The sequence below is a fragment of the Rhineura floridana genome, chromosome 8 (genome assembly GCF_030035675.1).
Source record: "Rhineura floridana isolate rRhiFlo1 chromosome 8, rRhiFlo1.hap2, whole genome shotgun sequence".
Lineage (NCBI taxonomy): Eukaryota > Metazoa > Chordata > Lepidosauria > Squamata > Rhineuridae > Rhineura > Rhineura floridana.
The window spans coordinates 115,624,906-115,652,802 of record NC_084487.1 but is presented as its reverse complement, the minus strand read 5'-3'; the positions used below and the strand labels follow the sequence as shown (position 1 = coordinate 115,652,802).

Sequence of the window (27,897 nt, the reverse complement as noted above, 5' to 3'; positions counted from 1 at the left end):
GGGTGCTTCTAGATCCATTATTGTTACTAGAGGCCCAGGTGACCTCAGTACCTAGGAGCGCCTTATATCAGCTTTGCCTGGTAAGACAGCTATGGCCATTTGTAGACCAAGATCACCTAACTACTGTTGTCCATGTAATGGTAATTCCCAGGTGGGAGTACTGCAATGTGTGTGTGAAGTTGCCCCTAAGATTGGCCTAGAAACTTCAGCTAATACAAAATGTCACGTCTTGGCTATTCACTGGGGCGTACTATTGCCATCATGCTTTGTGCTACTGCAAGAATTGTACTGGTGTCACTTATCTACCAGGCTAACTTCAAGATGTTGGTACTGGTGTTCAAAGCCCTATACAGCTTAGGGCCAAGATAACTAAAAGATCATCTCACCCAACCAATCACTGCTGTCTGTAGGAGAGGGCCACCATAACATCGCATCAAAAGGTCCAATCTATACAATGCCAGAATTGGACCTTTAGTGTGGCAGCACCTACCCTTTGGAAGTCCCTCCCATTGCATATCAGATAGGTGCTTCTCTATTGTCTTTTCAAGGCCTGTTGGAAACCTTCCATTTTCAACACACATTTTAAGTGGAGATTTTTATCCCATTCTCTGGGATTTGATATTATTTATATATCTGAAATTGTATCTGAATATATTTGATTTTTTTTGTTAAGTCACTTTGAGAGACTTCATAAAAAGTGATTCATAAATTAAAGAAAATTTAAAAAATAATTCAGAAAAAACATTCTGGAGACCAACAATTGAGCCCAGGTTATACATTCTGCAGTTGACTATTAGGAAATGTTGTAAGTTTGCATTTTATTGTTACCCTTTCTTTCTTTCTTTCTTTCTTTCTTTCTTTCTTTCTTTCTTTCTTTCTTTCTTTCTTTCTTTCTTTCTTTCTTTCTTTCTTTCTTTCTTTCTTTCTTTCTTTCTTTCTTTTCCTGTTAGTTGTTGGAGTAAAAATCAATGTGACCACCTGGATGGATAATTTCATCAAAATCACTACAAAGAATCAGGTAAGGAATTTACAGGTTTTCTTTTGAGCATTGCTGTTTGAAATAACAACCTGGATTATTTTATTGCATGCCCTTGCTCTGCAGCTCAGTAGCCAGCTAGAAATACTGATTCAAGCATTCATACATAAATAAATGGGCAGAAAGTTGTCCGATAGACATTGTTACTGGCATCCAACAGAGTGACATCAAATGCCTCTGACTGAACAGGGTTTTGCTTGATCCAAACCTTGAGCCCCCACTGCTCCATCATCTCTTTCTCCTTGCTCTGCTTTTCAAGCACTGTGAAGGGGGGGAAAGCAGCAGCTGGCGGAGGTGGGGGGATATCTAACTCACTGACCATCCCTTTCAAGGTGAAGAAAGGGATGCTTGTGCAAGAGTGGTAAAAGTGAGGGACAGACTAGCCAGAAATCCATCTTGCCAATTCTTTTCCCAGCATATGTGACTGTCATCCAAAGTTTGGTTATGCTGAGGGAAATTTCTGGCTATGGCCCATAAGCCTTTCATTTAATCTCTTGAGTCAGTTTTGTTGTGCTTACTGTGAAGAAAGTAATAATTCCTTTCAGGTTTTAAACAGACGTTAAAGACGATTGTATCCTCTTTATCATGTCATTTAGCTTAACCAGAGTTGCAATAATATTTTTGCCTGTTTTTGATAATTTTGTATTACGTTGTGTTAGTGTTCATTTTCCTAGCTCTTAGAAGTGTCTTGAAATAATTGTTTTGAGATTTTTGTGGTGTTTGGCAGGTGGGTTTTTTCTTGAAAAGCAGGCAACAAAATTATGAATGAATTAAATAAATAATGGACAACTGCTGCAAGCATTTCATCTGCTACTACACGCACGGCTTGTTAGATTTCAGTTAAGGATTTTGTAATCTTGAAAATGGGTATAGTAAATGTTATAGTGGTAGTTTACCCAGAGGGTTGAGGAATAGTGGGGAACTTTGATGAACGTTGGATTTTGAAAAAACACTTGACATTTGACTTGGTTACAAAAGCAACATGAGCACAACTCTAGTTTTAAATGTTGTTACTTTTTCCTTAAGAACAGATTTCACAAGTTTCATTATATATATTTTTTTTCAGTGCAAAAGCGAACTGTGCGGATGTGAAAGGAACAGTCGGGTAAGAATGTGTTTAGTAATAAATCATTTGCAGATAAGAAATCCATGTTTGTGGGTGACTCCTCTACAGGGTGATCTCCTTGCCAGCTTATCTTACTGGGCCTATCTTACTGGGTTGTTGTAAGGATTACAACAGGATAATATATTTGCTTTGAACACTCAGATGCACTATGTAAATGAAAAGCATTTTATTATTATTATTATCTTACTGTCATTAAAACCTGCTTTCTTTGCACCACCCACAGCACTTTTATGTGCAATCGTATCTAAACTCAGACTTTCAAAAATCCCTTCATGAACAATCTAGCTACTGATGACCTTTGGAGCCACAAATTCAATGCAGTCCCTTCTCTTTGATGCTTTCTATGTCGGAACTAGTCACAGCTGCAGGTTGTCTCCTTCTATTAAGTCATGCTTAGTTTATATCTTATTGTAGTAACTAGTGGTGTCAATTTGGTACAGCTCGAGGATGTGGACAAGGTGCTTGGACAGGTGCGGGCGACCACTTCTGCTCTGGATCCTTGCCCCTCATGGCTAATAAAAGCTAGCAGGAATGGAACAGCCGGCTGGGCCAAGGAGGTGATTAATGCCTCTTTACGAGAGGGAGTGGTACCACCCTGCCTGAAGCAGGCGGTGGTGAGACCGCTCCTAAAAAAACCCTCCTTGGACCCTGATAATCTTGACAACTACAGACCGGTAGCAAATGTTCCATTCCTGGGCAAGGTCCTAGAGCGTGTGGTCGCTCGCCAGCTCCAGGCTCTCTTGGATGAAACTGATTATCTGGATCCATTTCAATTGGGCTTTCGGCCGGGGTTTGGTACAGAAACGGCCTTGGTCACCCTGTATGATGACCTCTGTCGGGAGAAAGACAGAGGGAGTGTAACTCTGTTGGTTCTCCTTGATCTCTCGGCGGCTTTTGATACCATCGACCATGGTATCCTTCTGGGGCGACTTGCGGATTTAGGAATTGGAGGCACTGCTTGGCAGTGGCTGTGCTCCTACCTCGAGAATCGTCTCCAGAAGGTGGTGCTTGGGGAGCATTACTTGAGTCCCTGGGTACTCCAATATGGGGTCCCGCAGGGTTCAGTTCTGTCCCCCATGCTCTTTAATATCTATATGAAGCCGCTGGGTGAGGTCATTAGGAGATTTGGAGTGCGTTTCCAGCAATATGCTGATGATACGCAACTCTACTTCTCCTTTTCATCTTCTTCAGGTGAGGCTGTTAATGTACTAAACCGCTGCCTGGCCGCGATAATGGACTGGATGAGAGCTAATAAACTGAGACTCAATCCCGACAAGACTGAGATGCTGTTGGTGGGGGGCTCTCTGCCCAGATGGTTGATGTCCGACCTACCCTAGATGGGGTTACACTCCCCCTAAAGGAGCAGGTCCGTAGTTTGGGGGTCTTATTAGATCCGCTCCTGTCACTGGAGGCTCAGGTAGCCTCGGTGGCATGGAATGCGTTCTACCAGCTTCGGCTGGTAGCCCAACTACGACCCTATCTGGACAGGGAGAACCTTGCCACAGTTATCCATGCTCTGGTAACCTCTAGATTGGACTACTGTAATGCACTCTATGTTGGGTTACCTTTGAAGAAGGTTCGGAAACTTCAGCTGGTGCAGAATGCTGCAGCCAGAGTTCTTACTTGGACTAAAAAATCTGACCATATAACACCTGTCCTGGCCCAACTGCACTGGCTACCAATATGTTTCTGGGCCAGATTCAAAGTGTTGGTTCTTACCTATAAAGCCCTTAACGGCATCAGACTGCAATACCTGGTGGAACGCCTCTCCCGCTATGTACCTACCCATTCGCTACGCTCGACGTCAAAGGCCCTTCTCTGGGTTCCAACTCATAGGGAGGCCCGGAGAGCAATAACTAGATCTAGGGCCTTCTCAGTGGTGGCCCCCGAATTATGGAATGCCCTCCCTGACGAGATACGCCTGGCGCCTTCTTTGTTATCTGTTCGGCGCCAGGTAAAGACCTACCTCTTTGCCCAGGCATTTTAATCTTAATCTTAATTTTAATTGTAATCTTATTTTAATCTTTGTCTTCACCTTGCTTTTAAAATGTTTTTATTGCTGTATTGTACCCTCACTCACCTGTATTTTAATGTGGTTTTATTCTGTTGTACACCGCCCTGAGAGCTTGTTGCTAAAGGGCGGTCTAAAAGTACAATAAATAAAATAAATAAAAATAAAATTTAGTCCATGTCTTGGAGGTGGCTGCACCACAAGAAGAGAACAGGGAACAATTTTTTAAAAAATATGATAGTGCCTGCTGATTAGGAATTAATAATCCTACAACATATATGTCATCAGATGTTTTAATGTTTTCTAAAACTTTGACATTAAGAATTAAGTGTTGCCATTTTCCATTTTGTATCTGATTGTAAAGTAAATCCCAACTGGTGTTTTTTTTTCTATTTACCACCTTCTTTTCCTTCTGGTAGCATGTTGACTGTGTTATTCTTGACGATGGAGGATTTCTTTTAATGACAAATCAGGAATGGGATATGCAAGAGGTAGGTGTGATACAAATCAGGTTGCCTAACTTCTTAAAACATACTATACGTTGATCATAACAAATCAAATCAATTACAAGCTTAGTTTAGATTCCAAATTGGCTTCAGATTTCATAATTACCAAATTGGCATGGACAGTATTACCCACTTCAGTACAGGTCATTCAGAATCTGTGTCCATGGCAAGGGTGCAGGACTATGCAAGACAATCCTGCCCCCTCCACTCGTGAGCATAAAGATCTGAAGGGGGAAGGTACATGTGTTAGGTGAAATTAGGGTTGGAGGATAAATTCAATTCATTTTGCATTTAAAGGTGAACCTACCTAATTTGCATAATTCATATATATATGCAAATTGAAACACAGACGTTCTTCAAAATTTGTATTTCTCTAAATTTTGTAATGCAGTTTTTCTAGGCAAGTAATGTAAAAATGCATGTACTAAGGTCAAATGTGCATAAGAATGCATATATTAATTAAAAAATTATAAAAATGCATTATATTAGGGAAAACTGCCATGTGAAAATATATATTATGCAAAATTGTATACAAAAATTTGTTTATTAGGAAGAATTAGCACTAAAATGCTGATGAATTTTTATGAGGACTTTTTTTTAAAAAATCACAAACTGATGTGGAAAGGTTAGAACTGAATTTAGGACTAGAAAAATAAACAGAAACTGACAGATTTGCCCATCCCCGGGTGAAGCACATTTAAAGACTTGCCCACATCAGAAACCTCCTCCAGACCTTCCTGATCAAGGAGGACAGGTCTTAGGCAAAGGGGGTAGAGCCAGCTCACATGCTCTATATCTTTTCCATGGAAAGAGATTCCAAATGCCTGAATGTGGCTTATATCTTGTTCAGGGTTGTAGCTGGGGATAGGGGAGAGATTCAGTTCAGTTCACATGTGATTAGGAGGAAATCACAGTAAAGTGCTGATGAACTTTTATGAGGACTGTTTTTCTTTTTACAAACTGATGTGGAAATGTGGAGAAGTGAACTTAAGATTGGAAAGGAGCATCAAATCTCACCTCTGACCTGGATTTACTCTCTCATTATTTATCTATTTGTTTATTTAAAACATTTATGCACTGCTTTTTTTAGCCCTTGATGTGCTTAAGGTTAGTCTCGTGTCAGATCGTCTGCGGCACTGAGCACCTGCTTTTGTTCATTTTGTATCAGGGGTTTTCTTTAGAGTCCAAGAATAAGATGCGCAAAAAAAAAAAAGTAACACAGACATGTTTTTTCCATGGGAATAATGCAAAATATTGTAACCATTATCGGACCACCTGAGCTTGGTCCTCCTCCACTGTGTTTAGCCCACCACTGCCCCACCTTGTTTGCCCCAGGCAACATGATCTGTCTGGCAATGTGTGTAAAATATGTACAATTTCAAAGGCAGGGAAAATAAAGTTTGATGCTAGGTTAGGGGCTTTTGCTTCACACACCATCAAAGTATATAATTTTGAAATTAAAACTCACCTGCTCTGTTTTCTGACTGAGCCTAAGGGTTGTATCCAACTAATATCTATTCAGAATAGACCCGTTGAAATTAATGGACCTAAGTTAGTCATGACAATCAATTTCAGTGGGTCTACTCTGAGTAGGCCTAGCAACCCTAAAACCAGTCCTTGGTGCCCTAAGTGCTGTGAATGGTTTTTGGAGGGAGGGGAGTAGAAGTCACTGCCTGGGACGGAGGGCAAGAGACGGGGATGGACTTGAACAGTTCTTGTGGTCAGGAAAACAAAAGCCAGAAGGCATTGAGGAGGCTCCCCTTCCAGCCATTAACTTCTGTGGCAATCAGTCACCTGTATTTGGCCAACTCATTAGTTGTACAAAGAGATACTTAACAGATTTGGCTAGTGTCATTTACTTCACAAAGATACTGGTTCTAGCAATAGCCTTTTTCTGTGGTACATTGCATTATGTGCACATTAAATGCATATGATATGTCAGCACACTGTCTGTAAAAAAAACCCTGTGTATTTTAACAGAAGGGGGGGGCTTGAGTCAAAGTGAGTTCAAGAAGTGAGATAGGAATTAGAAAACATCTGTGTGGATTAGCCAACACTGAGATTTTTAGAATGCTCCATCCCTAGGACTTGTACGCCTCTAGAGAAGAGGTTAACTTAGTCTGTAGTCAGAAAGCAGCATTTTACCATCTTTTGTATTCAGGTTTCGAAGAAAAATGTCCTTGACCAATCAGTCACAGAATCTCTTTTTCACGTCTTTTTTTACCTGGACAAAATGCCTGCCATATGTAATAATTCATTGCCATGCTACAGTCAGTTCTGATGGAATATGATTGAATATCAGCAGAAAGCTCTGCATTCTCAGCCATATTTCACCCAAAGTGTTGCCTGTTGCATTATTTGTTAATAGAGAAGCACAAAAAACAGCAACTCCCAGTATGGTTGAAAAAGCAACGTTTCTTTTCTTTTTCTTTTTTAAACAATCTCTCTTTCTGCATTAGATTGGAAAATTCTTTGGTGAGATTGACCCAGGCCTCATGAGAAATCTCATCAATATGTCCTTATATGCCTTTAACAAGTCATACGACTATCAGTCTGTGTGTGATCCAGAAGAAGAACCAAAGCAAGGAGCCGGACTCTGCTCTGTTTATGTGGTCAGTATCCTCTTGCCCTTTCCCAGTCCATGTTACCCCTACATGTGTTTAGACCAGGGTAGCCAACATGGTACCCACCCAATATTGTTGAACTCCATCTCCCGTCAGCTCCCACCAGCAAGGCCAGTGCTCAGGAATGGCAGGAGTTGTACAAGGAGATCACATTGGCTATCCATTGTTCAGAGATTCTTCTAACCTTACATTCATAATCTTTTCTTTCTAGCCTACAATAGCAGATATTTTACATCTGGGGTGGTGGGCCTCTGCAGCTGCTTGGTAAGTTGAACTTTTCAGGTAGGTTTTGTTATACTTTTGAACTGCATGGAGGTCTTGACCAAGCCTTCTATGCAGAATGAATTTGCCCTCTGAGATTTCCCTCCTCATTCTTCTTGTTCAGGATTATCATGCAGAATTACTAGCTGGATAAAAAGCAGCCCCACATCATAGCAAAACAAAGCTACAAAAAATCTTCTTCCAAAGGTTGCTGATAAGTTTTATTTTTTTCTCCTATGTTTCTTTATTTTTTCATCAGTAACACATAATATAGGAAGATAAATATAAATATGCTCTTATACAAGGAAAAACTTCACATGTCCAATTTGAGACACCATAATAAATACCACTAGTATGTACTGAAATTAAATACCAGGCTATTTACTTACGTTCTAAGCCTTATGCTTCAAAACATTATCAACCAATGGTTTCTTTCCAGTATCAACTTCGAGCTTTTGCAGTATTCAGTTACATTATGCCACCTTAGTGCAAAACTGTTGCATCTCTGTTTATGATCTGTAACTTTAATGTGTTAGTTTAGCCATTATGGCAAATTCTCACAATTTTTCTACCCATTCTTTTATTCTTGGAGTTGCTTATTGCTGATAAGTTTTAGAAAGATGCAATGTAACATAAACTGTCCACCTCACTACATTATTAACATATTTTTTCTTTCACCCCTTTTCTGTCTCTCCCTCCTCATTTTTTCTTTTTCTTAATATTTCTTCATTTTTTTATATACTTCCAGAACAGGCAAATTAGCATATGTGTGAACTACTACTGTAAACTGTTTAATATGTATCTGCAAAACATTGGGGATTGGGGAAGATGAAACCTTATTCAAATATGCTTGGACACAGAGCTTAACAAATGTCAGTGACGGGGGGCAGTGGGAAGAGGGAAATGGGGTTTATTTATATATCACCACTGTTGCCAATTGTATAAATGGAAAGTGAAGAGGAGAGAATTCTTTGTGTGTGTGTGTATACATAAACAATGAAGCACAGAAGAAAACAAACCCCTTTTTATCCCACCCTATATCAGAATATGATTCTAGGGTGGTTTACAAAAGAATAAAAATACAAAAAGTACGTCACAATTAACAGGCAAGATGCCATCAGAAGCATATTTCAATACTATATTTCAAACAAGACAGGAATGCACTTCTAGAGTTTTAACTGGAGTGAAAACTTGAGAACCCTACCATTTGTTTAAGTTGCAAATCTCTGCCTTCTGGGACTGTTACAGCAGACATGTGGCCCCATGTGCTCAAGCTATACTACCTGATGCTTATTGTTCCAAAACATCAAAAATAAAGCCCATTTTCAATAAATCTGTTTGGTTGGTTAACTTGAAGTTTCTTATAATATGTTAATTTAATCATTACCACAATTGACCATATTTTCCTCAATTCCTCTAAAGAAAGGTGCAGTGGATATTCCCTCCAATTTTTAGCTATGATTATTTTTTGCTGCTATAAATAAATTATTGCTACTTCTAAATCTCTTTATGGAACTGTATTTTTTTTTAATATCTAAGCAAAATTATTTTGGGGTCTTGAGATATATGAAAGCCTAAGATTCTTGAGTGGCAATTCCCCAAAATATGCTTAAAACCAACTTTTCTTCTCCCACATCTCCAGCAACTACATTTGCCAATTTTGTATATTATATTCAATTTATACAGTGTTAAATACCATTCATACAATATTTTGTAATTTTCCTTTGTCAGCCTATATCAGTTTTGAGGGAGTGTAAGCCCATAACTGAGTTCCATATTTATCTCTCTTCCTATATCTCTCATTTCCTCATAAACGCTACTGCTTGTTTTCTGTCCAAAACTATATCATAACATTTACCTATAGCCCCTTTACTTGTGTTGCTCATAAATATAATCACACATTTGTTTTGTTTTCTTAATCTACCATACTTCCTTGTTCAGAAGGATACTGCTCCCCTATTATGGAAAATTTGAAACTGGCTTGCATGCAACCTGCGCACCTCCCAGCATAGGACAAACCACTGTGGGGAGAAATAACTGCTTATTTTTCAAGCCAATTTTACACATACTGGTACCGGGGGGTGGTTGGGCGAGTTTTGTACACTCAGATAGTATCTCTGTAAAATATTTCTTAGGTGAAGAAGTGATGGGAAGAAAAACTCTTGCCAAAAGTGTGATGCATGCCCCACTCCTAGATCTAAGGACTATTTGACCTAGGTACTATTCTTTGGCACAACTCCTGATTCTCTTGTTCCATTGTTGGTTAGGTAGCAGCATTGCAGAACAATACACAGAATTAGAACCACATGGAAGACAATAATTTTTCATTGCTGTGGTTGCCATAACTAACATTTCTGCAATTATTATTTTTCTGTGCAATTGTTTGTGTATCCAGGTCTATCTTGCAGCAGCTCTTGTTGGGCCTGACATTTCCACATTTTCTTGGTGCAGGTAAGTGAAGAATCGGATGTAAGAGAATTCTACTTGCTTTTGCATTTGCAGCTTCTCATAGAGCTGAAAATGTTCTCTTTCTCATAGTGGAAATGGAAGATGAAGACTTCAGTGCAATCCCATCAAAACAGAGCTGCATTACAGTACAAACACAGTATTTCTTTGGGAATGATGAAAAATCATTTTATGGCATTTTAGATTGTATAAACTGTTCTAGGTAGGTATTTCCTTAGAATTTCAAAATTGTATAAAGTGTCTTCAGAGCTTTCTTAATAGTATTTCAGATATTAAAGAAACAGCTGAATGATTCATGGTTAACAATCTTTAATTAAGTACTTAGATATAGATATGGGTGCATTGTATTTATTTATTTAAAATATTTTAATCCACCCTTCATCCTTAAGGATACCAGGACAGGATACAAAAGGCATAACCAACAAATCATGCCACTATAAAATACAGTAATACAAATACCCCACATACACACGCAATCTAATAAAACACATTTTAAAACAACAGAAACAATAAAGCAGTTAACGGACCAACACTTAAAATGCTTGGGCAAATAAAAAGGTTTAAACCTTGCACTGAAAATATTATAGTATTTGGTGCAAGTCATAAGTCTATGGGATGGATATTCCACAGTTGTGGTGTCACCACAGAAAAGATTATTTCCCTTGTTGCCACATAATGTGTGTCAGCTGGTAAAGGCACTCAGAGATGAGTTTACAGTGCTATAATTCAGTAGTAATGTTTATCATATGTTTTATAATCTATATTGCATAGTGCTCAGGAACAGAGGGTTGGATTCTGTTAAGCAGAAGGCAGATTCTTTTCACTGTCCATTGAGAAAGGATGATCTCTGCACAAAATCATATTATTTGTAGGTTTTGGAACAAAAGTTGCATTTATTTATTTATTACATTTATACCACGCCTTTCTTTTTTTATGAAACCAAGGCGGCGTACATATGGTTCCTAGGCAGTCTCCCATCCAGGCACTGACCAGACCTAACCAGGGAGCTGGCTTTATGTGTCTTCAGACCATAGCCTGCGAGTCTTTGGAGTTGTAAATAGCAAGTTCATTACCTGGTGCTCCAAAATAGCTAGAGAAAATTGCTTGTTTGTTTAATCTCTGCATTACATCTTGTGCTGTGTTGCATTTTTGTTTGCAGACTTTTTCATGCAGAGAAGATTTCCAATACAAATTTAGTATTCATAATGAGTGACACCAAACATATGTGCCGACACTGTGATACAAGGCCACTGATGCAAGCAGAGAAGCCTGGTATCCTTTGAAGTTTAACTTTACACTGAATTTGTGTTTGCTTACAAAATAAGGTTTTGTAGAACTCCCTTTATCTGATTCTCAGCTGCTCCTAAAATCTGCACCAGTTTGTACATATATTTTGCGGCTCAAAACAGTCTTTCTGTGAGTGGTGGAACAACAGAGGTATGTATTTCTTCCATTACTCAGATAATATCACTTGTGAGACTGGTGCCCCACACAAAACTCCCTGCTTGTATACTCTTAATATATAACACAATCATAATATTGCTAAGATCAAAAATACCTAGGAGAATGATTAACACACTTAAAATGTCCATGTTTTATAATTCATGCAAGAATTAATGTGTGGCAAAGTAGCATACCATTGATTCATCACTATCAAGTAGTGACGATCTTCAGACATCGTTTCCCATGCCATGTAAGCAGTAAAAACATGGAAGTCTCACTTACTGTCCTCACTTTTAAGTTAGCTTCCATACACCCACCCTTTCCCTTGATATTTCAGCCCCAATAATCTCCCTCTTCAAGTTGGGACAACTCAAATCCCTCTCCAAGCTGTCTTTTCCTCCCACCTGCATTTGACATAAATTTTTATTTTAAAAAAATGAACAATAAGCATTTGAATAGCAATACCAATAATATAATGCATTTCAATACATAATTTCAACATTTCCATAATATTTCAGAAACAATAGAATATCATTTTTTAAAAAATCAGTTGAGCCAAAAACAAAATCTGGAAAGCTAAAATTGCATGGTCTGGTAACAGCCATTTTTAAAAAAAATAGTCTCAAATTCTCTGCCATGGCCTAGCACCACGGCCAGCACCAGAGGCGGCCAGGCCCTTAGCAAGGGTCCCTCCTTAGTGTGAGAGGGTAGCACTCCCAGTCTGCAATCCATGGCAGCATTGGTGGATCGCGGAGAGGGAGCACACACCCCATTACCGTTAGTATGGGTTTCAATAAGCCCGCATGAATGCTGCATCTACTTCTCCTGTCCCTGTGAATGACATGCACTGCATGCACATTCTTGCCATCAACCAAGATGACAGGTATGCACGTGCAGTGTGCATGCAATTCATAGGGACAGGAGAGGTAGGTGGGACACGCAGGCAGGATTATTAGCCCTGCACCACCTGTAAGGGGGGGTTGGGCTATGATACTGTGGGCCTGGGGCAGGCTGGTGCCCAAAGGCCCAGCCATACCTGGCACCAGCCCTGCCTACAACTGCAGAGGACAGCCATTCTCAAATCTAGGCTTATACTGTAGGTTGTGTTATCCTTAGATCCCTATCTCAACTGAGCTGGAAGCTGGACCTGAAGGGCAGCAAGTACTGCACTGTTGACAAGGCAATACAATGGGTTTTTTTGGCAGGCGTATTCTGTAGCATGTCATTGGCATTTCTGGTGGATTTATACTGGACCACCCACACATCATTCCCAGTTCATACTCTGGAATTTCACACACTCTCTTTGTTTCTTCCAGTTTAGATTGCCTGTGATGTTTTTAACTAAGTAAAAGTGAGAATTCTATTATCCGTGTTCCTTAACTAAAGTTTAGATGAAGGACCTAACCCCTGCGAAATGGTTCAACAACCCAGATACAGAAAAGGACCTGATGTCTGCTTTGATGACGATGTTGATGTAAGTTTGATTTTCTGAGAAATAGAGGTAGTGCCTTCCTTGCACTAGAACGTTTTTTAAAGAATAGTTTGCATCCTGAAATGCCCATGGATGTTAACCTTACTTTTGAGTCTGAACCATAGTCACTCTATTTTAAGTGTTCCCAAATTAACATAAAATTAACAGCTGCTTTTTTCTGAGTTGCCTTTGCTATAATTACTGTTCTTTCACACATGATTCCTATCTTTTTTTTAAAAAAAGCAGGGCACTCTAATCTGTGTATCATGGTGGCAAAATAACCTTGGCAAACTTGACTTCAGAATCTTTGAAAAATTGCCTTTAAAGCTCTGTGGCTTTTTGTTTGTTTGTCCTGAAGGTGCAGCGTAGTTGCCTGGATCCAATTTTCACAGCTTGTAGCACATCTAGAAGACCTAAAGTAGGCTGTGGGGAACCTGTAGCCCTCCAGATGTTGTAGGGCTTCAAGTCTCATCAGTCCCAGCCAGGTCAAGGATGATAGAAGCTGGAGTTCTGACAACATCTCTGGAGGGCCACAGTTTCCGCATCCCTGATCTTACAAAAACATTCATAAGTAAATTTGTTGTAACAGCTGCTATACTAGTGTGTTGACACAAATGGACATCATTTCGTTGCTCCAGTGTCCTAAACTGGCCCAGACTATTGAGCTTTGCCACAACACATATGCTGTGTTCAAACAAAAGCACTTATGAGCAAATGCTTAGCATGCATGTCCATACACAAACATGTGTGCATATACAGACCACTAAAATCTGTAGTTCATGTTCTCTCTCTCCACAGCTGTATCTCAGAAGAACTCAGTGTTCCTCTCGTGGTTTCATGGCTTTCCTTTCATTTTAATATTACTAGCAAAAAGATAGCTCCTCGGCCTCCCGTTTTTTCAACAGCCCCCTTCTCTCAACTGAGTCTCTCAACTGCTTTGTAAATCTTGGAAGATGGCATGCATGCGCACGCAGTATAAGACACTAATGCATCCAGGCCTATATACCCCCCTCCCAGCAGCAGCAGCAGTGCTGCTTTGTTACCGATTGCTGCCTTCAAGACCCACTGTAGTCTGGTGCCGGCCCTGAGCCCAACATAAGGGGTTTTTTTATTGCTCTGTTAGGTATGAATGAATAAGTTTTTTTTAAAAAAAATCTTTGCCTTATCGAGAACATGGGAGCATCATATTTTAACAGTAAGAAAATGTGCTTGTAAGAAAATCTGAGTAAGAGAGGTGGAGACAATTGGCAGAAATATCAGGAGAAAGGACTCTTAGCCATCTCCATGCTTTAACACTGGATCTGTCATGTGTGAAAGTACAAGGAGTCTTGCTCACTAGCTTGGTGTGCTATTATCTGTGTTAATTGTGTTTTCTGTAGTTGTACTAGTGTAATATTTTGGTTAACTTTACGTTAGTTCTCACTGTAAAATTCCTTGCTCTTGGATTGAAGCTCTCACATTAACTCTGCTAACTGCCAGCAAATTGCATGAAATCTCATCTTGTATGTGTTTCTTTCTGTGTTTCCTTTCCTTTCCTCTACTTGCTATTTGCCCATTATTAATAGGATCAGCCTATATGCACAACGAGTCGTGCCTGTGCCATGATGTCCGCTCCTATCTCCATTTTTCTGCAAGTTTTCATGTGGTGTGGATGGTCAGTTACTTTCTCTAATTTTGTGTTTTGTTTTTCAAAGTTTAGTATTTTTGTTAGCATATCATAGAAGCAAGTATTAAGCAAGTACCTTGGGGTGGTGGGGGGAAAGGATTTGGAGCAAATTGCCTTATTATTTCATAAAAGGGGTGAATGACACACTGGGCCTGTTCAGATGCTGTTTTCCCCTGGGAAGAGATTAGAAGCAAGCATCAAGATCACATCTTCCTTTCCTGAACGGGACGTACTGTAGTTATTTGAAAAGAGTTTAATTTTCTAGTTGCTAATTTAGTAAATGTAGCCATTCTATTCTCTTCATAGTGAGCAGAGAGACTGCACTCCCAAGGATAATTAGGGAGGACAGATAAGGTCTAAATTGGCCTACATGCCCAGAAGCTTGAAGATGTGAGCTAAATAAGCTACCATGAATCCCAGAGTAAATATCAGGTACCCCCACTCTCTGCAGTGTGTTAACTTTAGGAATGAATCCCATTGTTTTGAAATCATGTTTAGAATCTCAACCTGAGGGCACAGGTTAGCCTAACAAAGAAAACAAGCAAACAAAAATAGTATATAAAAATACTATTTAAAAGCATTGAACTAAAATGAAAAGCTGTTACTCCATAAAAGTGTGTACACTTTCTTTTCTTTCACTAAAAAAACTTGTTGCATTTTCACAATCGCAGGGCAGGACCACACATTACAAAGCAAATGCAAGATTTTCAGCCTGGTACTTGTTTTGTAAGGCTAATGCAGGAGTGGTGAGTGCTTCACTCTTCCCGTGAGAGCTGTTTTTTCCTATATTCTTCCCCCCCACCCGCAGCTGGGCTGTGAGGCCAGAAAAAGCCTGGCTGAAGGGTGCACCTTCCAAGGGAGAATCTGTGGTGTTAATCAGCAGGGTGGAAGAGTTAAGAACCCCTCCTGCTGATTCTCCCTAGAAAATACCCCCTTACATTCATGTCTACTGACAGATTGTGCTAAGACATATGTTTGCCAGGATAACATGCCATTCCACCTTGAAAATCCTGTATTTGTGGATAGCACAGAGTAGTAGTCCTTGAGAATGGTATGTTTAATAGACAATGGTATGTTTAATAGACAAGGTACTGGGAGCTGCTAGCTATAGGGCGGTTTAGAAATGCAACTAAATAAAAATAAATAAATAAGGTCAGACACTTTCAACTACCTCAGTCTCAAGCTAAGCAAAAACCATTCTTCAGTTAGGGCTAACCCTGAAATCCTATGGTCTTTGTGGGGGTGGCTGCCTTCGGTTCTTTCCACCCCACCTCAAGCCTACAGCCCAAATGAATTAATAACTCATACACTGATCAGGTAGAGATTCCATTTCTCTAGTGGAGGAACAGGTGTCTCTCTCCTTCCACCCCAAATCTAATGCATCATGTGAACTGTGTGCTTCACATAGTCTTCTTTGTGCAGAAGCATACATTTCTTCCTCCTCAAAAAGTGGAGGCAAACACTGGTTGAATCAGGCCTATGTGTGTACATGCTGCTGCGTACAACATTATACAATATGGTATGGTGAAATAATTGCATCCTCCATCATGGGATTTGGATCATCAGCTGGTAAGCACATGAACTTCCAGCCATAGTTGCCATGTGCTAAGGTCATATTCTCCAGAGCTCAGCATATCCTGGCCTTTTTATGTACCACCACAACTGCTCCAAAATATCTGCCTAGTTTTGCTTCTGGTTCCAGCACACTTATGGCCATCTCAATACATGCTAGTCGCAGCTACAAGTTGTTACAGATTAATAACCTATTTCTTTATTAATTAAATTAATGTTGCATATTCTTCCTGGTGTGCTTAAAGAAAAACAGATATGTAATTTTATTATGTATTTTTTGATTGACTGTTGATTTTATCTATATTTTGATGATTTTGTTTTGTCTTTTGATTGTATTGGTATTTTCTTATGACCTGCTTAGAGATGTTTTTTTTATTAAGCAGTATATATTTTTGTTAGTTAAAGAAAGGATAGTCTAGGAATGCATGGTTCCTCAACAATCTCCCATCCCAGCCATTCATCAGACTCAGTCCAGTTTAGCTTCAACATAGTTGCTGCATCATTCGGTGTCAGATGATGCCTTGAGCAACCAGGGCTACTACATGTTGACATATGTATCTATATAGCCTGCTATATAGACCCTATAATGGAGAAGATTTGATCATCAGTATGACTGTTGAACTGGGGTGAAGATGGATAAACACATCTCATAGTAAATTCTTTAGCTTCTGTGCAAACTGATACCAGCAAACGAAATGCTTGTCTAGTCATAGTGGGTTCCTCCCTACATACTTAAGGGAGGAGTTTTTCATTTTTAAAACCCTGTATGGACATTTAGTTTGTCACATTTATTAGTTTAAAAATGAAACTTTTTGAAGGTTCAAAACTGCTCCAAGAAAGCAATGGAGGGTTGCCAACTAATCTAGAGTTGCGGAACTCCAGTTTTCAGAGATCAATCCTGGAGAAAAAAGGTACATTTGGACTGAAAGTAATGAAGATATTTCCAGAGCAGCCTTACTGCTCTAAACATGTCACATCTGTCCTTAATCTCACCTTATCTTCCCAGAGTACCACTAGAGGGAGACATCATCATGGCCATTTCTTAACTGTACTGAAAATAGAAAAATCATAAAAGTGGAAATGGTATTTCTGTATGTGCTTTGTATATGTGCATACACGCACATCTACACATGTGCACACACACTTCCTAAGAAAGGTTACCGGAAAATGAACTCAGTTATTTACAGATATATTTTTGGCTATCTGATGTCCATCTGTAGAGATGCAGTGTTTCTTCAACATATGGAAAAAACCTCGAAATAAATTTATTTCTGGCATTTGTTTCCCTTGATGCACGTAGCTAAGTTTTGTTCGCAGCTTGTTAGCTAGCATTTCATACCTTTACATTATATTCTAAATAGATCTATAGACATCCTTTAGTCTCAGGGCATGAAAACTAAAAAAAAATACTGTGCTCATTTTCCCCTGAACTAGCACAGCAACCTGTACGCAGGACTCTCACAATATTAGGCCATAACAAAGTCCTATCCTCCCCCCTTCCCCATCTCCATTTGTGTATGCTCATCAGAAAATGTTCAAATCTTATGGCAGGCCATTAATGTGCAACACTTCGATATCCTCTGGCAACTTTCCCTGTTATGCTCAATCAAGGACAAATTAACAAGCCCACCTCCAAATTACCTACAATGGCCTGGCATGGTGTCTGTGAGTGCATACTCCACTCCAAGATGGTGAAGGGAGAACATAAGGCTTTCTTTTACACTTTGGTAATCCCTCCATCTGTGGGCCTAAGAACAAGCCTAAGAACTCAGATGGGAGTTATTGCTTATTTTATTTGAATCCTGCTCTTCCTCTGAAAAGCTCAGAGCAGCTTACATAGCATTCCAGTTACCTCCCTTGTGCAGATCCTGATTCAGTCCATGCACAATTAACTTCAGCGTGCTACAGTATCAGATGATTCCAGGTCATTCACTAGCAACATCTACGTTTATGGTGAAAGGTCAGATAGCGTAGGGGAAACAAGGCAGATTTGTTGTGGAGTACTTAAAAATGGCCAGGTAATGTTTTCAGGTGGCACGTGTAATGAAAGCAACAGAGACATCACAACAGCAATTTCCATGGACTTCACTCAGTGTGATGAATAATTATAAGGGTCACTGCAGCACATACGGATGATTTTAAAGAAGTTGGTGAAAAGAGATAAGTCACTATGTTGTGGGGCAAATTAAACCCTCCTAAACAAAAACAAAAAAAAATCAGTAATGACAGTAAAAGTCTTTGACTTCTATATGATTCATAAAAACCGTTCCAGGGGACACATTCACTTAGAGAAAATCCATGTTTGGTTAAAAACTAAAAAGTTCTCAGAATGTTTGTATAATTATTTGTGTAAAAGAAAATATTTGTATTGCCACCCTTGGGTCCTTTGGGAGGAAGCGCAAGTGGTGGTGGTTGTTATTCAAGTGTTATTTCTGAATTCTTCCAAACTTCTCTTCTTAGAATTGCTGCTGCCAGGCTGCCGTCCAGATTGCTTGCCTGACACAAGCAGACTGCATTACATTATTCCAATCACAAATTCAGTTCTCCGCATTTCTGCAGCAATTTGTGATTAAATCCTCATGAAAATACTTCATTTTAGTGTGAATTTCTCATAATAAACACATTTTATATGCAGTTTTGATTAATATTTTTGCAAGCAGTTCCTCCTAATATAATGCATTTTGTATATTATTTTCACTAATATATTCATTTTCTGCACAATTGTCCTTAGTATATGCATTTTTGTAATGGCTGGAGAACTGCATTGCAAAATTCAGATGTGAAAATTTTGAAGGATGGCTGTGTTTCGGTTCTCATACTGTTTCAGAAAGTGCAAATTTCTGAATGCATTTTAAATGCAAACTGAATCAAATTTCTCCCCCATCTCTAGTTGGTAGAGATGGTGGCAGGAACTGGTATAGCCAAAATGGTGGCCAGAACTGGTATAGCCATATGGAACCAGTTGTCTGGGTGTCCATCCCATCATTACCAGCCTGGCCTGGTAAGGCTATGAGGAGGCCCACTGAAGGCAGCCAGCTAATAACATTTTGCACAATGCACCCTGAAATCTAGAAGCAGCCCTGCTTCAGAGTGAGTCTACATTCCCCTAGGATAGCTTAAGAGACCCAGTTCTCCCTGAGGGTAGCCCAGTCTATTGATGTTCCCTTCCAAAACCCCATCCTACGCCCAGTCTATGAATATTAGGAATATTGGAAAGAACTGCAAACCCAGTTGAGTGGATAAAGACTTGTGCTTCCTGTGCCTCTGGAGGCATTCCGCATGTTTCAGTTTGTAAAACCTTTTGGTATTCTGCTTTCCGAGACCACCTAACTTGGTAGAAAACTCAAAATAGTGAAATATATGAATTTTAGAAAGTTTTATCCTTTAATATTGAATTGAAAACACTAGCAGACAAATTCTCAACATTTCAAGGAGCTGAGAATCAGGTTCTCTTGGCAAAAACATTTCCTTCCAGATAAATATTTTGAACTGATTTCTATGAATTCGTATACCTGAGAAAACGTCTTTTAGATTTTGTCATCCCTGTGTATTTTCTTCAAAACAACAACAACCATGTAAACAACAAAAGCCTGAAGCAATATTTTTGTAGATTATTCCAAAAGTACTCCAGTGGGGAGAAAAGGCACAGTAGAAATTAGTTCTTCTGACATACTTTGTTTCTTATCTTGACAGATATTTCCTTGTACATGTCTCAAATTCTTTATTTCATTCTTATTTGGGCCAGGCCATTCCTACTTGTCATATAAATCTTCAAATGCTTTCTTTTTTTACATGTGAATGTTTATCTCCATCATCGAAAGCACATACCACTTTTAGTGAAAGGGAGATTTGCAAATTTCTTTAATAAATTCATTTGCTATTTAGAACATTTTTTTTAAAAAAAATGGCAAAACATTCTAAGAACTGTGAAGGATAACATTTAGTAATTTTTTTTAAAAAAGAAGGCATATAAAATAAAAAGTGGGACAGAAAAAAAAATAACATTACTCATATAGACATATATCCAAAGGTGCTTTTAGATAAGCTGAAAGCACTTCTGTTTGTGCAAGGCAGGAACCCACTGCCACTCTCCCCTCCTGCACTACATCCTATACCGTTAAAAGTTCCACAGTCCTCAGGAGAACAACAGGGAGGGGGACAGGGGGTTAGGTGGGTGGGCAGCTTTGTCAAAAAGCAGTGGACCTGTCTTGCATGAGAGAAAGCATGTTCTGCTCCCACAAAAACACATTTGGATGCAAGCCATAATAACAACACAGAGTTAAACTAAGAACAAAAAGATTACATTGTATCCAAAATAATATTAAATCATGACTGAAGTGCCTTGCCGTATGTTATTTTCAGGTTTAACTCCATCCCAAAAGATTATAAAAGGAGACCGAGTTTCAGAAAAACAACTGGTTGAACATAGCTTCCCATCCCACAACCATCTGGAACATGTTAACGCATTCATTAAAGTAGTCTGCAACACTTTTCTCAGCCATTCAGATAAGCTGTTTTTTCCAAAATTTTGCCAGTAGAATTCTGGCTGTCAACAATAAGTTGCCAACTAACAGAACAACAAATGTTTATTCTTAATCACTCTTAAGATGTTTTGCCAATATGTTTTCAACCTCCTGTATCTCCAATATGTGTGAAAATAAATGGCCTCCATTGAATGATACCTTCCACAATTCTCAGATAAGTAGCATAAAGTTTTGTTAATTTGGAAGATTTATAGTAACATTTATGCATAATTTTATAGACATTTTCTGTCAATAATATATGGAAAGTGTAATTATGATGAAACTTGCAAATATAATTCCAATGTTCTTCTGACTAGAACATGTCCAGATCCCTTTCCCATTAACTGAATATATATCACCGACTTCTATTATCAGCAGAATCCATACATTTAGATAATTGGCTCCTCTAAAATTTCATATGAGTACCCGGCATATGCTGGGGGGTAAAGAAAGACCAGGGAAGGAACTGGCAATCCCACCCCATATATATGGTCTGCCTAGTAAACGTCACAAGACGTCACCCTAAGAGTCGGAAACGACTCACAATAATTGCGGGGACACCTTTACCTTTAAAATTTCATATTCATTTCAAAGTGTTCAAATTCAGTTAACAGCTTGGTAATTTGATGTTAGTCAATAAATTTCTGAGTTGAAGGAGAATGTTGTTACAATTTTTATCATCTGAGGAAGAACCATTTGGGCTCTTTGTGTAGTTTCATGAATGAAACTTTGCTACAACACGACACAACACAGACTCAAAGAGTAGTAGATGGAGCCAAACTAAACAACTGTGGAAGTTAAGTATATCAGCTGATCTTACTTCATATAGGGTCATACTTCAAATAGAATACAACAATTTTCCTGATGGTTTCATTAACCAGTGCCTGCATTATAGAATGAACGCAACAGCATCAGTGTCCAAGTATTTGGACTAAATTGGAATAAAGAAACCCACCTGTAAATCATAGGTTGTCATAATGAAATAATGTGATTGATAGATGGGCAGCCCCATCTAAATTTGGCTCGCAGGGCTGATCCTGATAAGGAACTGGCCTGTGGAGCCAAAAAGGTTCTCCACCCGGCTGTAAAGTTCCTATCATAGCATTATGTTTTCAGGCGATGCTAACAGAATAGAGGGACAACAGGACAGAATCTCCAGATATCCTGGTCTGAGATGGTCTAGTTTTAGTGTAGATATTGTAATTTGGAATTCTGAGAAAGTACAATGGGTGCCTGTCATAAAATGGCTGCTATGGGAAGACATGAAAGAGACAGAAAAATAGTGCAGGCATGTGTCGTCGTCCCGCATCAATGGGAGAAAGGAACTTATACCAGCCACCACCAAGGTTACTCACAGACAGAAGCTCTTTACACCTTACCTCATTTCAGAACAGAAGTGAAGGTGGGTAAGTGTCCAGTCCTGGCATCCAATGAAATGTGGGTAATTTAAGAGGACATGTTCAATGTAGGAGAGGTTGGACCAGTGCATAGATTTTGACCAACTGGTATCAATTTATGTGTATTAATGATAGATTAGGGTTTTATAATGAATTCTAAATGTTATAATATATTGTCAAAATTATTTCTCAGGATTGTCATACTATGTTGTGAAATGAATTAGCATTAGACTTATTCTAACAATACGATTGTATGCGTTTCTGCTATTGTGTTGTGAGGTGCTTTGGGCACATTTAAACATTTATGTGGAAAAGCAGCATGCAAATTGAAATAATATTATTGCTATTGTTGAAAAATTTTATGGAATATTTACTGAGACCTTTCATTGGTGCCATAGGAGGTACTAGCAGGTACACTTTGATGACTCCTGTTTTAGTGCTTCATCAAGAAATGAATTACAGTATAAGTCCTTTATTTTGTACCCAATAATGCAGAAGCCTGGTTCACACTGTATCTCTGTGCAATCAGGTACTCATGCAGAAGGTTTGATTTACACTGGAAACTAATTGCAGCTGGTGTTGCAACCCACCACACAGTTGCTGATGCATCCGCTGCATGGGTGAACTGGGACAAAGCGTATCAAACCTGGGACTTGATTAAGTACAAGTGCAGAAAAGTAAAGAGAGAGACAACCTCAGGAAAGTAAACATTCTTTTGAATCAACAGCCTTGCCAATCACAATTAACTATCTATCATGACCTCTACATTGGTTATAATATGATAATAACTTGGTTATTTGACAATAAAAATCCCGTTGACTTATTTCACAAAGAGCCAGGTCTTACCAAAAAATATAATGGAACCGGTGTACTCATTAATTTGGAAGATTCTCAGCATAATGATCATTGTAAGAGTCCCAGACACAGTGTAAAATGGATACCTCACCAAACAGCATATGAATTTAAAATCAGACTTGTTCCAGAAGAAAAGGAACTTCTAAACTCATTTTTATCTCTGCCATCTCAGTCACAGGAGGAAATAATTGCCAGACTTTCATTTTTAAAAGATACTCTCACTCATTCCATGATTCCGGATAAAGATGTGAAGTCCCACATATGGGGCATTGAGACAACCTGCAGTCAAGTAAGATCAGACTATAGGAAAAAAGGAGGAGGACTATCAACAAAAATTGAACAATAGATCTGGAGAGAACATTCCTCCCCCCAAGGAATATAATCTCAATGCCCCTGTGGGGGCTTCAATGACTAGTGCAGAACGGTTACAAAGAAGGTATCTTCACCCAGATGAACTGGTATACGTATCTACAATGATACCATCAAGTGCAACAGCCGAAAAGGTGCTTGTTAAGCCCCCAGAAGGAATTGGCTCTGTCTTTGTGGACAAGACTAGAGAGCTGAACCAGATCATTGAGTTAAACTGAAAAGCACCTTACCAAGATGGTCCCTTAACCAGAACCCTTAATTTTCAATCAGATGTCTGCCCATGGGCTAATCAGAAAGCTACGGATACAGCAAATGACCAGCTTAAAATACTCACATGGAACATAGCTGGATGGGCCTTTAAGCAAAGTAGTCCTGAGGTTCTGGACTTTTAAAGAGATTATGATGTGATTTTTATCCAGGAAACCTGGTCTACTAAGAAAAAATATCTGAATGGGTTCTTGGTAAACAACGCATTGGCTGAGCCCAGCAAAGGAAAAGGCAGACCTGAGGCAGGTTTGGCAATATTGATATCTACATCTCTCCAATCAAATATTAAGTGGCTTGAGCCAGATGGAAAAATCGCAGTGGCTGGCTATTGGAGTTAGAACTATGTCCTTTTTGTTCATTAATGTTTATATCCCCCCCCTTCAAGGAATTGTATAAAACAGGCCTGGGATGATTTGGAGAAATATATAATAGAAATAGAATTTATATATCCCAGAGCTTATATAATTATAATGGGAGACTTTAATGCAAGAATTGGCCCTAACAACAATATACTTTTTTCATCTGATCTATGGGGGGCAGCAGACACCGAGAACTATATTTTAAATACGATAGAAGTTCAAAGGATCTTAAGGTAAATTATGGTGGAATATGCCTGACACAAATGGTGGGCCATCTTGATCTTTTGATTTTGAATGGACATAAAATTTTTGACAACTGCAGAATTCACTTATGTTTCTGGGCATGGAAGCAGTGTGGTTGATTATGTACTGATTTCATAATCCTTGTCTAACTGGATTACTAATTTTACAGTAGGTGATAGGCTTGTCAGTGACCATCTACCTCTTAATTTTACTGTTATCTGTTGTAGCCCATTTGGATGCTAAATTTCAGTATCAAGATAAATCCCTTAGCCTTAGACATAAGAGGATTTACTGGTCAGAAGAGGTTTTGAACAAGGTTGTCGGTTTTCTTGGTTCTTCTTGGGGGAAAGATTTAAAAATTCGCATTTCAGGAGCTATTGAAGTTACCTCTGCTCTAAATGATTGTTCATCATTGATTTCAGCCCTGAACACGGTCTTAAAGTCAAAAACACCTAGTTTAAGGCCTTTAATGAAACAAAGTGCTCCTAGATGGTTTGATAAGGAATGCTCTGCAGTTAAGAAGCATCTGAGAATGGTATATAATCAATACAGAAAGGAAAATTCCAATGTTTTACCCCAAGAATATTATACAATTAAAAAAAAAGTATAAACAACTTTTTGCTAATAAAAAGAGACAAGCAGTTCAAACTGGGTGGAATAATAATAATAATAATAAACTTTATTTCTACCCTGCCCTTTAGGACTCAGAGCGGCTTACAAGTAAAAACAACACCAATTAAAACATACAAAGTATACTATTAAAAAAGAATTAAACTATGAGAAAAATTAAAACCATAAAAAATAGGTTAAAAACAGCGGACAATTTAAAATAATAAAATCATATAATGTAGTCACCAAACCTATGACACTTAATCCTGGTCGTTCTCTATCCCAAATGCCCGTTGAAATAAATCAGTCTTTACTTGTCGCCGGAAAGACGGCAAGGAGGGAGCGGATCATACCTCACTCGGAAGGGAGTTCCACAGCCTAGGGGCAGCCACCGAAAAGGCCCTATCTCGTGTCTGCGTCATATGTGCTTGCGAAGGTGTGGGGAGCACAAGAAGGGCCTCACCTGAAGATCTCAAATCCCGGACAGGTTCATGTAGGGAGAAACGATCTGTCAAATAGCCTGGACCTGAGCTGTATAGGACTTTGTAGGTCAAAACCAGCACTTTGAATTGTGACCGGACACAAATTGGCAGCCAGTGGAGCTGTTGTAACAGGGGAGTTGTATGGTCCCTGTAACCAGCCCCGGTTAGCACTCTGGCTGCAGCTCTTTGTACCAATTTAAGTTTCCGAACAGTCTTCAAAGGCAGCCCCACGTAGAGCTCGTTACAGTAGTCTAAGTGGGATGTAACCAAGCCTCTGATAGATTCTTCTATAAATAGCAATTTAAAACTTTTTTGGTCACTAGTCACTCATGCTTTAGGTTCCTCAAGCTCAGCTTGTTGTAATATCCCTGCTGATATCTGGGGACATCACTGTTCACGGACATAAAAGAGTATCCATTGAACAGCTTTCCCACTATAGATCTAAATGTTCTTCCACCTTGGCCTCCTGTCACACAATCTGAGATAAAATCTCTGATTAGTCATCTTAAGTTTGGTGCCAGGAATTGATGTGGTACGCCCTGAAACGTTGAAGGCTCATATAGATTGGTGGGCCCCCTTATTGACAATTCTATTTACACAGATTAATAATTCTGGCAAATTTTTCCTTTGGCTTGGCTTGAGGCCATTGTGATACCAGTCTTTAAGAAAGGGGACAGACATGACCCCTCAAACTATAGACCTATTAGCTTATTGTCAGTACAGTAGGGCCCTGCTTTTTGGCGTTCTGCTAATACAGCGGCGCCAGCGGGGTGATTAGCTGTAGGGTGGGGAACTCCAGCTGCCACGCTCCAGCTGACAGCAATCAGCTGTAGCGCACGAACTCCCCACGCTCCAGCTGACAGGTGCTATCCAGGTATTTAAGTCCAAGATCCTATCTCAATTGTTGTATGGAGTTCCAATTTGGATTCAAGGATTTCATTCAAATGTGGAAAATGTCCTTTCAAACTTTTTAAGATCTATTTTTGGAATGGCAAGATCTGTTTCTGCTGCAGGCCTCCGACTTGATGCCGGTCTCACATCAACTGTACTGCTTGGTCCCTAGTCTTTAGATATTGGCTTATAGTGGTTTATGCTGGCCCTTCTCTAGGTTACTTATACCTTCTTTGGAAGGATGTTTTTGTTAGCTCATGGTCTAAAACCTTTCTTGCTAAATTGCATTTGTTAGGTTTCTCTATAGAGTTTCTTTACACACAAGAGTTTGGGATGGCAAAATTGGTTATAGAAAAACGGATTAAGGACATTTATGTCAAATCCTCATAAAACCTGTTCACCTTTGTATTTAGAGCTGAGCTTTGAATTCCTTAAACAATACATATCTGGATAATTTGACCATCCCCAAATACCGACATGCCTTTTCCAGAGCCAGATTTAATTGTCTCCCTTCAGCAATATTAGAAGGATGTTATCAAGGTGTGCCTTATGAAAATTGGTTATGCTCCCGTAGTGATGCAGATGTTGAATCCCTGGCTCACGTCTTTTTTGCTTGTAACTTTTATAGGGAAGAATGTACTAGATTCCTTGGTCCTATTATGGAAAATTTTCCTGGTAGGTCCTTGGACTGGTATTTGAAACATCTTTTGGCTGATACCAACAAGATGAACACAGAACTAGTAGCTAGGTTCCTTTTTTCAGTTCAAAGAAAATGCAAGATGGTCCTCTCTTTCAAACTGTAATGTTCTATTTTAAAGTCATACTTATATTTATATTTTATTGTATATTTTAAATGTTTTATAGACTGTTTTCTTTTATCTGATATTTGTTTTATTGGGTCTGTGACCTTACAATAAATTGGTTGGTTGGTTGATTGATTGATTATAATATGTTACAGTTTTGGACAATTGTGCCCAATGATCTTGTATTTTCACCTGCATTCTGTAAAAAAAAAAAAGTTGGTTCTATTACCCTAAGCATCTCCTGGTCTGTAAATAACCAACCACAATTCTGAAGAGTCTCTTTCTGCAACCAAATGCTTGTTAATAATTTAGCTAACCTATAAAATAACACTCTCTACAGTTTATACCTTTTAGACAGATTTAGACAAACACAAATTCTTAAAATATTTGAGTCCAGGTGGAAGACTGGGAGACAATATGTAAATTATGTTTAGCTTGCTCATTCTGCTTATAGAAATGTTATTCTTTGGAATTATTACCAGCTGGTTTGAACTGGGCCAAACCAGGGTAAACCTAATGGCTACTCCAGATGCCTAAGTCATTAAGGTATCACAAATCAAATCCTTGGGGGTTTGCACAAGTTGTCAACTACATGGAATAAAACCAGAAAGATCTGAAAAGAGAGGCTTGTACATCCAGTTATGGAGTCCTTCTCATTCCATGCCACCTTACACAGGAACATAATATGGTATGATACTGGTATGATGTGAGGTTAAAGAGGCCCTTAGATCAGTGGCAGAACACATACTTTGCATATATTAGGTCTCAGGTTTAATCCCTGGCATCTCCTGTTGGACAGGGTGGGAAGAACTGCTACCTGAATCTCAGAGAATCATCACCACTCAGAGTAGAGTATACTGGAATAAATGGACCAATGGTCTGAGGGTATAAGCCAGATTCATATAATGTAATTGCTT

General features: G+C 39.0%; 1 protein-coding gene across 5 annotated transcripts in view; it reads left to right on the top strand.

Annotated features, from left to right (window-relative positions):
- The window catches only part of CACNA2D1 (calcium voltage-gated channel auxiliary subunit alpha2delta 1), a 621,516-nt gene that overhangs the window by 585,836 nt on the left and 7,783 nt on the right, over positions 1–27,897 (top strand). For 2 of the 5 annotated variants that reach the window (XM_061582170.1, XM_061582167.1), the window contains 10 exons: positions 951–1,018; positions 2,103–2,141; positions 4,593–4,664; positions 7,139–7,291; positions 7,515–7,567; positions 9,960–10,015; positions 10,103–10,232; positions 11,190–11,302; positions 12,865–12,947; positions 14,510–14,598. In XM_061582170.1, the coding sequence (XP_061438154.1) occupies positions 951–1,018; positions 2,103–2,141; positions 4,593–4,664; positions 7,139–7,291; positions 7,515–7,567; positions 9,960–10,015; positions 10,103–10,232; positions 11,190–11,302; positions 12,865–12,947; positions 14,510–14,598 (856 nt within the window). Of the gene's footprint in view, positions 1–950; positions 1,019–2,102; positions 2,142–4,592; positions 4,665–7,138; positions 7,292–7,514; positions 7,568–9,959; positions 10,016–10,102; positions 10,233–11,189; positions 11,303–12,864; positions 12,948–14,509; positions 14,599–18,642; positions 18,659–27,897 lie in introns of those variants that run through there. The other 3 variants (XM_061582171.1, XM_061582168.1, XM_061582169.1) reach the window with 2 other exon arrangements.